Raw genomic sequence first — 12,228 nt, forward strand, 5'->3', positions numbered from 1 at the left:
TTTTTAAACAGATGGTAGTTTTTATTTAAACATTTGACAACAAATCTGTCTAAAGGTCACGACCATGACAACATGGTTACCCACTTTTGTGACAGTGTACGACCAGTAAAGTGGTTATCACATGTATTTGTAAATAAATATGCTCAATACAAGCAAGGCAAAACATTAAGCAAGTCAAATCTAGCAAAATAATTATGGGCAAAATATAAATATGGTGCTAACAGAAGTTGCTTTGTAATTTGTATATAAAAGAATTCCAATCAAATTCTTAAAAAGGTCGTCGCAACAAACAGATTTATGTTCGTTCTTCAAAATGACAATAAATCAAAACATTAAAATAGTTTTAGCTTTTCTTGCTAAATTGTTATATTGTTTTGTATGGACATATTACAGCTTTAAGTGTTAACACCAGCAGACTATTCTCAATGAAATGTTTTAGCAATAAATAAAACAAATCTGTATCAAGTTTTACTAATTAAAACAGCAGCTTATATAAACAATTAGCAATTTTCCAACAAGTGTCCAGCATTTTTAAGGTTAAATAGAACTGGGTGTATAACCTTATTAAACCTGCCAACCAAAAACCGTAAACAAGGCACAAAACTTTTCACAAACCACTGCATAAATCTTTCTTCATAATGTCATTTTGAATGACTATCACACGTGAATTAACATTCAACAAAACAATAACACATTTTAGAATTGCAGATGGGAAAATCTTCATTGATGCCAGTGAATGAACAAATAACACATGTACCATTCTTAAGGACTGGAGCTCTACTGGTCTTCCTGAAAAGGGTAGCACAGAGCTGGGGGAAAAACTTGACCCCTGGGCTTTTCATCCAGCAGAACCAAATCGTCTACGTCTCGTCCTTGGAACCTGCGGCGACACATTTTCACTGTCACTTTCTGCCCTTGAAACACTTTGAGCGCTTCCTTGGAGGCCATCGCTCTGGCGGTAGACTCGTCACGTCCGTAACCTGTACCCATGTAGACGGTGTGGCAGCGTAGTTCACATACCTGCCCTTCTTTTTGGGTACGTGCCGTAGGCAGGTCAGGAATGTCTTTGAGTGGAACAAACACGCTGCTAAGAGTGGCCTTGCATGACTCCACACAACTGCGCAGGATGTCGTAATGTTCAAGGTTGGGGCCGAAGCCGCCGGCGGCCACGAGCTTCCATGCAACGGCCTTGTAGAGTCGATTGAAAAAGGGCTGGTGTTGTGCAGGAGCCCCTGGTGAAGGACCTGTTTTCACTGGATGCCCAGTGCTCTTTACGTGAGCTTTAGAGTCTGAATCATTGGGTTTTGTTTTCTTCACCTGGAGGTCACCATCCATTGCTGCAAAATACAAAAGAATGTTTAAAATAACCAAGTGTTAAAAATCATCCTGTAATGGTATTAGTAAAACATGTCAGTGAAGCTATGAGCAATGATAGACCAATACATGAGGCGCTTAGATGCAAAAGCTGCTAAACGGCACCTTCCTCTTAAATGAGATAATGATATTAATCGAACGTTCATCAATGTATAATTTGTTTGATGGCAGAATCCATAAAGATTCTAATAAAAAATTATTGTAGAGGATTTGCACAAAAGCTAGTGACAAATCTCTGCATAGGATGATAATAACCAATAAAATCTATATGTAAACAAATATGTAAGTTTATCTTGGTGGCATATTCAAAATACACCAACCATCAAATAATAATAATTTGCAATAAATATTAATATCAATATTGGTGAGACCAGACAAAATCTGCTGCCTTTGTCATATTTTCTGCACTGATTTGGAGAGAAAAACTTGTATTTTTACGAATTTAATCCTTAAGAATGTATTTAAAGATGGTTAAATGAGAGCATTATTGGTACCTGTTACTGTATTGTATATATACACTCACGTAAAGGATTATTAGGAACACCATACTAATACTGTGTTTGACCCCCTTTCGCCTTCAGAACTGCCTTAATTCTACGTGGCATTGATTCAACAAGGTGCTAAAAGCATTCTCTAGAAATGTTGGCCTATATTGATAGGATCGCATCTTGCAGTTGATGGAGATTTGTGGGATGCACATCCAGGGCATGAAGCTCCCGGTCCATCACATCCCAAAGATGCTCTATTGGGTTGAGATCTGGTGACTGTGGGGGCCATTTTAGTACAGTGAACTCATTGTCATGTTCAAGAAACCAATTTGAAATGATTTGAGCTTTATGACATGGTGCATTATCCTGCTGGAAGTAGCCATCAGAGGATGGGACATGATGGCCATAAAGGGATGGACATGGTCAGAAACAATGCTCAAGTAGGCTGTGGCATTTAAACGATGCCCAATTGTTATTAAGGGGCCTAAAGTATGCAAAGAAAACATCCCCCACACCATTACACCACCAGCCTGCACAGTGGTAACAAGGCATGAGGGATCCATGTTCTCATTCAGTTCTGAGAGTACCATCTGAATGTCCCAACAGAAATCGAGACTCATCAGACCATTCAACATTTTTCCAGTCTTTAATGGTCCAATTTTGGTGAGCTTGTGAAAATTGTAGCCTCTTCTTCCTATTTGTAGTGGAGATGAGTGGTACCCGGTGGGTTCTTTTGCTGTTGTAGCCCATCCGCCTCAAGGTTGTGGGTGTTGTGGCTTCACAAATGCTTTGCTGCATACCTCGAATGAGACGAGTGGTTATTTCAGTCAAAGTTTCTCTTCTATCAGCTTGAATCAGTCAGCCCATTCTCCTCTGACCTCTAGCATCAACAAGGCACTTTCACCCACAGGACGGTCGCATACTGGATTTTTTTCTGTTATCACACAATTCTTTGTAAACCCTAGAAATGGTTGTGCGTGAAAATCCCAGTAACTGAGCAGATTGTGAAATACTCAGACCGGCCCGTCTGGCACCAACAACCATGCCACGCTTAAAATTGCTTAAATAACATTTCTTTCCCATTCTGACATTCAGTTTGAAGTTCAGGAGATTGTCTTGACGAGGACCACACCCCTAAATGCATTAAAGCAACTGCCATGTGATTGGTTGATTAGATAATTGCATTAATGAAAAATTGAAAAGGTGTTCCTAATAATCCTTTAGGTGAGTGTATATTTGCTCAAGTGATTCACTAATCAACATCTAGGACAGGAATTATCACTTTTATAAAGTCATCTAACAATACTTAACTTTAAATAATTAATTTTTAGACTTCAAAATTGTTTTTTACCTGAGCTGGCAGGTCTTTTTGCTTTTCCCATGATTTCATCCCTAGTCTTCCTCTCAGGGGCGTCGTGTACAGTGATTCCTTCTGCCATCTCCATTACTTTGTCCATTACAGGTTGTGGATATCTACACAAACCACACAATTACTGTATTACAAATACAATAACAAATGCATTTTTGCCAACATACAAAATCCCATCAAATGATAATTACCGACAACCGAGAAACACATGGTTGGCCCAAACCATGGAAAGAGAGAGTAGTCGATCCAAACTCTGACTTGGAGTCCCAGGATGGATTGTAGGAAAGATCTCCATATTGCGCAGGATAAACTCTCGTCTAGCATGCCACTGTTTATTCGTCTCACAGTATCCCTTTAATGATTCCACCCAGTTTTCCAGATGGGGGTTTTGACTGAGGAACTCAGAGACGATATCTCCTCCCCTGCCCGCCGCCATCACTACAACAATGCAAAACAATCAGGGATTCTCAAGTTAATATGGATACAGATAAGAAAGTGTGCCACATGTGTCAATAACCATTGTGTAAAATGGACTCAAGTCGTGAGGGCTGTAAATCTAGGCAATGTAACCCTGAGACAAAAACAAACATCAGTGATTGTCATGATAACGCTTTTGATTTGGCAACTCACACACACCAATCAGTGTGTAACGTTACTCATTTTACCCAGGGTGCTAGGCTTGTGTTAAGTTAAGTGTTGTTTGAAGTTTTTACATACTGTGAAACGACATTGCATATCTTATTATAATAAAACTAGTTGTCACATAAAATAACTAAAGCAATCAGATATGAAGATTACCACCTTGTTTTTATCACAACTTTGTTATTATCTCACGCAGAGCAAACAGTCGCTGACTCGAGACACGCATTACTAAATAAAACAACAAAGAACACAACACAATAAACTTTTCAACAAACTTCTGAGCCAACAGCACCACTATTTACCTCTAACAATATCTCATCAGTTGTCTCTTCATCGGCTTTAAGCAGTAAAATATATTATTTGAAGTGTTTGAGTAGAGCTGGCCGATCACTTCCCTTGTCGCGCTAGTTGTTGCGTCATCAACGCGCGACGCGGGGTTTTGGCGCTGTGATGCGAGCCGTGATGTGAAGTTTCTGTATTTCTGTTGTCGTGCTATTCTTGTGTAACAGTAACATGATTCATGAATTATTGCTGGCTTTAAGTGGCTATCCTGGGACAATATTCACGTGGAATAAACGAAATGGATTACAGGTAAGTTATTTTATGCATTACTCTGTCAGTGATGTATATTTGTATGTTATGATGCATTCATTTTTGTCTAAGTGTATTATGTAGGTGTACAATCTGCTGACTTTGTCATATTATTTAAGTTGTAGAGAACAACTACGAAATCCTTAAGAACGCATTTAGAGATGGGTAAATCATGAGAGCATTATTGGTAACGTTAGCTGTTACTGTATTCGCTATATATTTGCTCAATGTAATGGATGAACCAATCAGCATTCAGGACAGTTTTACAATTAACTTTAAGTAATTAATTTTATAGGCTTCAAAATTGTACTCTGTCAGTAATGCATATAAGTATTTTATGATGGATTTTTTTATGTTGGTTGGCAACAGTAGAAAATATATATACACTTGGACTGAATAAATAAAGAATAAGAAGCATATATATATTGACATATATGTGTGATGTTCCTCACTAAAAAAAAAGAGTTGTACCAGCTTGAAATAAGATGCATTAAAAAGTGTTGCTCATCCTAGGTTTCCCAGGACCTGCCGTTCCTCCACCCAAGTGAAACCAGTGTCCTCAATCGACTATGCAAAATGGGCACCGATTATGTGCGTTTTACAGAATTCATAGAGCAACACACAGGTCATGTTCACCAACAGGTATAGTGTCTTTATTCTGCATTCTTTTTGCCAATAACATTAAGATAAAGTGTGATATCTTCACACTTTTGTGGTTTGACCGTGTTCACACAGGAGCCAAATCAGTCTGGGCTTCATGGCATTTACCTGCGGGCATTCTGCACTGGACTGAACTCTATGCTTCAGCCCTATCGACAAGCACTACTGGACCTAGAAAAAGAGGTTTTACATTTAGTTGCAAATAATAATGTTTGCTAATAATTAATATTTGCTAATAATATAAAAAAATTTCCCAACAGTTTCTGGGCGATCCACACCTCTCCATTTCTCATGTGAACTACATGCTGGAGCAAGTAATGCAAACCGCTTTGAATTATTCTTCATCTATTTATGTTATCTTATATTGATCAGTCTTTTAACAGTGGGGTTCAAACGTCTTGGGAGTTTACTTGTAAAAATGTTTCTAGTGTCAGTAGGGCTGTCACAATGAATAATAATCATCTCATCGTGATTGTTTGTCCTCATCGCAATGATTTCAGATCACCGCAATGATTGCACATCTCTTTAAAAAACACAAGGGGGAGCTGTAGCGCCTGTATAAACGAGACAGTATTAGATGGAGCTTCTTAACTGACAGTGTAAAGGCAATACCATTCAATACAGTGGAAAAAAACAGCATTTAAAGAAAAGAAATGCTGCAAAACTTTGATAAGCAGTATGAACTGCCAGATAAAACATAAATTTCCAAATGGAGGATGCTATTCTTAAGGATCTGTAAGGAATTTATTTTTTTGCAGCCACTACAGACATGTGGTCCAATACTAATATGACATTAGTAGGATTGGCTACTATAAATTATTTCATGAACAAACAAAAAATGTATGAGAATTAAATGTCAAAGCAATAAAACAAGCAATTCATCTTCATAATCAGCACAATTTATTAGACAATTAACAGTCAGACAAATTTCATAATCGTGACAGACCTAATTGTCAGCATTTCAGTACAATCTTTTAGCTATCAGCAAAACAATTTTCTGGAAAGTCGATTCAAAATATTTACTTAAAGGGGCCATGTCACAAGACTTTTTTAAGATGTCAAATAAATCTTTGATGTCCCCAGAGCACATATGTCAAGGTTTAGCTCAAAATATCATATAAATAATTTATTATAGCATATTAAAATTGCCACTTTGTAGGTGTGTGCAAAAATGTGCCGTTTTGGGTGTGTCCTTTAAAATGCAAATGAGCTGATTGTTTGTTGCAATTAAAACTTAATTGTGCTTTTCTCTGCACTAAATGGCAGTGCTGTGGTTGGATAGTGCAGATTAAGGGGTGGTAGTATTATAATAAGAGATCCTTATGACATCATAAGGTGAGCCAAATTTCAACGACCTATTTTTCATGTGCTTGTAGAGAATGGTTTACCAAAACTAAGTTACTGGGTTGATCTTTTTCACATTTTTTAGGTTGATAGAAGCACTGGGGAACCAATCATAGCACTTAAACATGGAAAAAGTCAGATTTTCATGCCATGGCCCCTTTAAATGGTATAATATACTAATATTTGATATGTTCATTCCTACAAAAGCAAAAAAGTCTGACCTTTCATTTACATACAGTATGTCAACATGTGTGCGTTTGGTGGACACTTTTAGCTTTTTAAAGTGCATTCAAGTTTCACATTTTGTTAGAATGTGTTTTCTAGGATCGAACCCATAAACAATATTGATTTATGTCATTAGCTTTTCTTTGTTTTTGTTAGCTTTCAATCAGATTTTGATCTAACCTAAAGTTGTTACTCTGTTGTTCAGTTTCAGCTTCTCTTCCCATCTGTGATAGTTGTTGTGGAGACCATCAAATCCCAAAAAGTTGGTAGTATGATACATGCCACCAATTTTCAAAAAAGATCATTAGAAACATGCAAGACTGCAAACACTGTCATCTTTCATTTGCTTTTAATAGATTCACGGCTGCCAGATCCTAGAGACGGTTTACAAGCACAGCTGTGGAGGTCTTCCTCCTGTTAGGATGGCCTTAGAGAAGTGAGCTCATATCTCCAAACCCAACCCTGATGCAATCATATGCGTGTGGCACTTGAACATAAGACACTCAATTTCTTTGCAGGATTCTCGCAGTGTGCCATGGCGTGATGTATAAGCAGCTAGCTGCGTGGATGCTGCACGGACTGCTGCTGGATCAGAGTGAGGAGTTTTTTGTCAAGCAGGGCCCAAGTGCTGGTGGAGCTGCAGCCTCCCAGGAGGAGGAAGAGGAAGACTTGGGTATCGGTGGGCTCAGTGGAAAACAGCTGAGAGAGCTGCAGGACCTGGTGAGTCACATAATTCAGGCAAGAATTTATGATGAGCCTATAGTGGGTTATTATACTAAAGGTAGTCTCAGCCTCAGACGTCACGCCCACAGACTGTTGGCTAAACGTCTGATGTTTTTCGTACACTTTTCTGGAAACCCTGTGAGAATGTCAAAGTCGTCTTTGATTGGTTGAAATAAACCGGATTTCCAAAGTTCTCAGCATAGACTCTCTAAAAGATGTCCAAGAGTTTTGCTTGAGATAGTTAGTGGAGTTAAAAAGTTTGGTTCTCTGGAATTGCTTGTAAGTGGAGAGATATGCTTCAAACAGATGTTTAACGGGAGCGTCTCATTGGTGTGGCTGTTGATGAAGTGCAAAACGTTGTTCTATGGTGAGTAATGTTGTTTATTTAGATGCTATTCGGTTGCGGCTAGTTATTTCCATAACTGACTTGTTGCCAGCCGGCTCGTTATTGTGGGGAGTCCGAAAAGTGACGCTAGACGAAACTGTGATTGGTTGTTTGACATGTCGGTCAAACAGCTCGTGGGCGGGCTTTGTCCAGAAAAAGCATCGAAAAACACCAGACCTTCAGTAATGAAGGTCTGGCTACGCAGGACTATACTAAAGGTGGTGTCTGTAAATTTTAGCGGCATCTAGGGGTGAGATTGTGATATTGCAACCAACAGCTCATCCCATAAAAGGATAGTTCGGCCAAAAATGATATTAAACCCATGATTTACTCACCCCGAAGCCTTCCAAGATGCATATGTCTATCAGTTATTTTAGAAAATGTTTTAGATTTTTCAGTTAATCAAATGTAAAGTTACTGTTTAGCAGCTGGAAGATATAAGACATTTTCTAAAATAACTGAAAATGTGTAAGTCTGAAAAAATGATGGACATATGCATCTCGAAAGGCTTCGGGGTGAGTAAATCATGGGTTTAATATCATTTTTGGCCAAACTGTCCCTTTAATTTTAAAACGCATATGGTAGCTGCCACAGGACAAACATGTTATGGTCTAAGATAATGTAGGGACGAAACGCTCTCTGTAGAGCTACTGTAGAAGCATGACGGCGACTTTCATGTAAGGGGACCTGCGGTGTATGCCGATAAAAACAGCTCTTTGTAAGGTAATAAAAACAATACAGTTCATTATATAAGGTCTTTATACAACCTTTATAATATAGTTATGTATATTATATTGCATTTCTGTCAAGAAATCCTTCTAAAAGTTACACAATAAACCTTTAAATATATAGTTTGTGTGCAAGTCCATTAGCAATTGCAGTAATTCACCTTTATGACAATTGCTTGACTGGCACCATAGGTCTGAATGTTACTTTAATTTTAATATAGGTGACATTCAGCATATACAGTATGTACTGGATAAAATATGATGTTTATGGCATTTGAAAGGCAACCTACAGTGCATTCAAGTTGCAGATTTTTTCATGCATTCTCGAACCCATGAGCTTGGAGTTAGAAGTGCCATGCTCACCTATTAAGCCACAGGAACATCCATTTCTGTACTGGCTGTTGTAATCCCTACTGAAAAATCGAGCTTAGACCAGCATAAGCTGGTGGGCTGGTTTTAGCTGCTCTCCCAGCTTGGTTTTTGCTGGTCTAGCTGTGTTTTGGTCACCTTTTAAGCAGGTCTAGATGGACTTAGCTGGTCAGGCTGGAAGACCAGCTGACCCACCAGCTTGACCAGCTTTGCCAGGCAGGGAAGACCAGATTAAACCAGCTACTGCCACCTTAAAACAGCTACCAGCTTATGCTGGTTTTAGCTGGATTTTTCAGTAGGGATGTCATTCGAACTGATATAATTTGTCTTCTGTTCATTTCTGTGCCTTTCTGTAGAGATTGATTGAGGAAGAAAACATGCTGGCTCCCTCCCTGCAACAGTTCTCTCTACGTGTCGAAATGCTTCCCTCATACATCCCTGTTCGGGTAGCTGAAAAAATCCTCTTTGTTGGGGAGTCGGTACAAATGTTTGAGAATCACAACCAGAGCCCATCCCGAGCAGGTAAGTGGAGGACCGCTGCTGGTCTTAAGGCATTTGTGAGGGTTTTCTTGTCTAACACTGCCCTCGTGTGGTTGCTCAGGGTCCATACTGAAACATCAGGAGGACATGTTTGCTGCAGAGCTTAATAGGCTCAAACAACAGCCTCTCTTCAGTCTGGTTGACTTTGAGAATCTCGTTGATGGCATTCGGAGCACAGTCGCTGAGGTTGGTCTGATGCCTAAAATGGTATACAAGGGTGACTCTTACAAACCCTGCAAATAATCAAACTGATTTCCAGAAACTATTCAGCTACACTTCACACAGAAGCTGCACAACTAAAAAGCATCACCAGACATCAATATAAGTATTGTCTTTTTTATCCTATAGCACTTATGGACATTAATGGTTGAAGAATCTGATCTCTTGGGACAGCTTAAGGTGAATAAAAAACTTTTTTTTCATGTACTATACATGCTACTTACTTTTTTGCCTTTTAAAATAATTGTTTTTCTTTTGTTATAGATCATAAAGGACTTTTACTTGTTGGGACGTGGGGAATTGTACCAGGTCTTCATTGACCTTGCTCAGCACATGTTAAAAACCCCACCATCTGCTGTTACTGAACACGGTACCTATATAATATCAGTAAATATAATATCAGCTTCTTTAATCTTTCTTTTTATTATTGCTAAAAAAAAATTGCTGTTTATTTTTCAGATGTCAATGTGGCATTCCAGCAAGCAGCTCACAAAGTGCTACTAGATGATGACAATCTTTTGCCCCTCCTGCACCTCACCATAGACTATCAAGGGAAGGAAAGCAAAGGTATCACCTTCACCAAATTATTTTGAATTTATCAAACACATTCACATATTTAATACAGTACACACTATAATGGATCATGTCACTTGCAGAGGCTTCTGGGAATCGAGAGGGCACAACACCTCCACAGGAGACTTCTCCTCGTGAAGCTCCGCCCACTGGTTGGGCAGCACTGGGATTGGCTTACAAGGTTCAATGGCCCCTGCATATTCTGTTCACCCCCGCTGTATTGGAAAAGTAAGTCATTGTTATATTAGCCATGAGTATACTTATTATTTAAACACAGCAATTTGCATATTATTATCCTTGCCATTTCATTTATTGTAGGTATAACGTGGTGTTTCGTTATCTGTTGAGCGTGCGTCGAGTCCAGTCAGAGCTGCAGCACTGCTGGGCTTTACAGATGCAGCGCAAACATCTCAAATCAAACCAGACAGAGGCAGTTAAATGGAGACTTCGCAACCATATGGCTTTCTTGGTTGATAACCTTCAATATTACATGCAGGTGCGCATCATCTTGCATCAACATGTCTTTCTTTTAATTATTACAAAAATGTTTCATGATTTTATGACATTTCCTGTTTTGTTCATCAGATAGACGTTTTGGAGGCTCAGTTTTCACAGCTCTTACAACAAATCAACTCCACACGAGACTTTGAGAGCATCCGATTGGCCCACGACCATTTTCTGAGCAATTTACTTGCACAGTCTTTTATTCTGCTCAAGCCTGTGAGTGTGCGGAACAAACCTTTCTGTATCCCATGATTCATGCAATGCATTCAGATCAGATTGCATTTTGGTACTTTGGCCTTTAATATTAGAGTCAATGTAAAGTAATTTCCGAGAATTGTTTCTAAACACAAAAATGTTAGAAATGTATTGCTAAAAAAGTTACAAAGACTGTGAACTACATAGTACTAAATACTGAAGTTACACCATTGAACAATTTTTCACATTGTTTTCAGGATTATTTGGGTGAAGCTAAAACGGTGGCTTTATGACACTGGAGCCACTGATCATGGCCTCGCCCCTAACACAATTACAAGCATCCATTCAGGTTGTAGCGGTATTTGCTATTTGAAAGGGTTCTGGCTAGAGGGCATACAGCATAAATCCCGTGAAATGTTGGGTTTAGGTTTAGGATTGGGATACATTTTTTTTAGAATGAAACGCCTGTGAGATTTCAAATGATTTTGGTCATATTTTTATACCTTCTAGCCACAACCATTTAAAAGTTGAGAGACGGCAGCTTCCCAGCAAACACAAAACGTTACCCTAACGTTAGTTTTTGGTTATTTTTTGGGAACCAAATAATAACGTTCTGGGAACGTTATTTTTAGGTTTTATTTTTTTGCAACTATAAAATAATGTTCCCATAACATTGCAGGGTGGTTATTTTTAAATTAACCTAAAAATACCTTATACAGAACGTTCTTTAATGGTTATTTATTGGAACTATAAAAAACGTTCCCATAACGTTGCAGGCTGGTTATTTAAAAAAAAAACACTAAAAATAACTTTAAACAGAACGTTCTCTAATGGTAACGTTTCCCTAATGGTTCCCATAATGTTATTTTCCAATGGTTAGCCAGGAAAGTTTTCTTTACAGAAATAGAATGTTATTTTTAGGTTAGTTTAACATTCTCCTAACGTTAGAATAACGTTCCCATAACATTTTTTCCAAGGTTTGTTCTTGGTTAGACAGAAAAGTTTACTTTACAGAAATAGAAAGTTATTTTTAGGTTAGTTTAACGTTCCCCTAACGCAGTGGTTCTCAAACTTTTTCTGCGTGCGGCCCCCCTTATGTACGGTGCATTTCTTTCGCGGCCCCCCCAAAGAAAATGTATAACAAAAAACTGCTCTAAAATTTAACATTTTAATTAAACAAAACATATTAAGTTAAACAAAGTAGTGCTGTTGGTTAGTAGCCGTATGTTTGTTAGGTTTAATTACACAGAATTCATTGTAAAATAAATGTATTTTATAAAATGTCATAAAACTGGGGCC

General features: G+C 38.3%; 2 protein-coding genes across 2 annotated transcripts in view; one reads left to right on the forward strand and one right to left on the reverse strand.

The window, feature by feature from the left end:
* Positions 1 to 4,317, reverse strand: cdkn2aip (CDKN2A interacting protein). Its single transcript, XM_055209490.2, has 4 exons — positions 4,176 to 4,317; positions 3,423 to 3,669; positions 3,214 to 3,335; positions 1 to 1,337 (listed from the first exon to the last, which is right to left on the reverse strand). The coding sequence occupies exons 2-4, from the start codon at positions 3,665 to 3,667 to the stop codon at positions 778 to 780; spliced, it is 927 nt and encodes a 308-aa protein (XP_055065465.1). The 5' UTR covers positions 3,668 to 3,669; positions 4,176 to 4,317; the 3' UTR covers positions 1 to 777.
* tubgcp4 (tubulin gamma complex component 4) overlaps positions 4,239 to 12,228 on the forward strand; it is a 9,539-nt gene continuing 1,549 nt past the window's right edge. The window contains exons 1-15 of the mRNA XM_055209475.2: positions 4,239 to 4,464; positions 4,978 to 5,106; positions 5,200 to 5,307; positions 5,385 to 5,438; positions 6,899 to 6,955; positions 7,050 to 7,129; positions 7,212 to 7,413; positions 9,255 to 9,420; positions 9,500 to 9,624; positions 9,787 to 9,837; positions 9,922 to 10,027; positions 10,117 to 10,224; positions 10,314 to 10,458; positions 10,549 to 10,726; positions 10,816 to 10,950. Of these exons, the coding sequence (XP_055065450.1) occupies positions 4,387 to 4,464; positions 4,978 to 5,106; positions 5,200 to 5,307; positions 5,385 to 5,438; positions 6,899 to 6,955; positions 7,050 to 7,129; positions 7,212 to 7,413; positions 9,255 to 9,420; positions 9,500 to 9,624; positions 9,787 to 9,837; positions 9,922 to 10,027; positions 10,117 to 10,224; positions 10,314 to 10,458; positions 10,549 to 10,726; positions 10,816 to 10,950 (1,722 nt within the window). The 5' untranslated portion in view covers positions 4,239 to 4,386. The remainder of the gene's footprint in view (positions 4,465 to 4,977; positions 5,107 to 5,199; positions 5,308 to 5,384; positions 5,439 to 6,898; positions 6,956 to 7,049; positions 7,130 to 7,211; positions 7,414 to 9,254; positions 9,421 to 9,499; positions 9,625 to 9,786; positions 9,838 to 9,921; positions 10,028 to 10,116; positions 10,225 to 10,313; positions 10,459 to 10,548; positions 10,727 to 10,815; positions 10,951 to 12,228) is intronic.

Source organism: Misgurnus anguillicaudatus, chromosome 21, assembly GCF_027580225.2.
Source record: "Misgurnus anguillicaudatus chromosome 21, ASM2758022v2, whole genome shotgun sequence".
Lineage (NCBI taxonomy): Eukaryota > Metazoa > Chordata > Actinopteri > Cypriniformes > Cobitidae > Misgurnus > Misgurnus anguillicaudatus.

Excerpts from the sequence above, each read along its gene's own strand:
- cdkn2aip (XM_055209490.2), bottom strand. The coding sequence starts at position 3,667 with ATGGCGGCGGGCAGGGGAGGAGATATCGTCTCTGAGTTCCTCAGTCAA. Across the intron at positions 3,336-3,422 it reads CATGTGTTTCTCGGTTGTCG|ATATCCACAACCTGTAATGG; the intron begins GTAATTATCATT and ends TGGTTTGTGTAG. Across the intron at positions 1,338-3,213 it reads AAAAAGACCTGCCAGCTCAG|CAATGGATGGTGACCTCCAG; the intron begins GTAAAAAACAAT and ends TGTATTTTGCAG.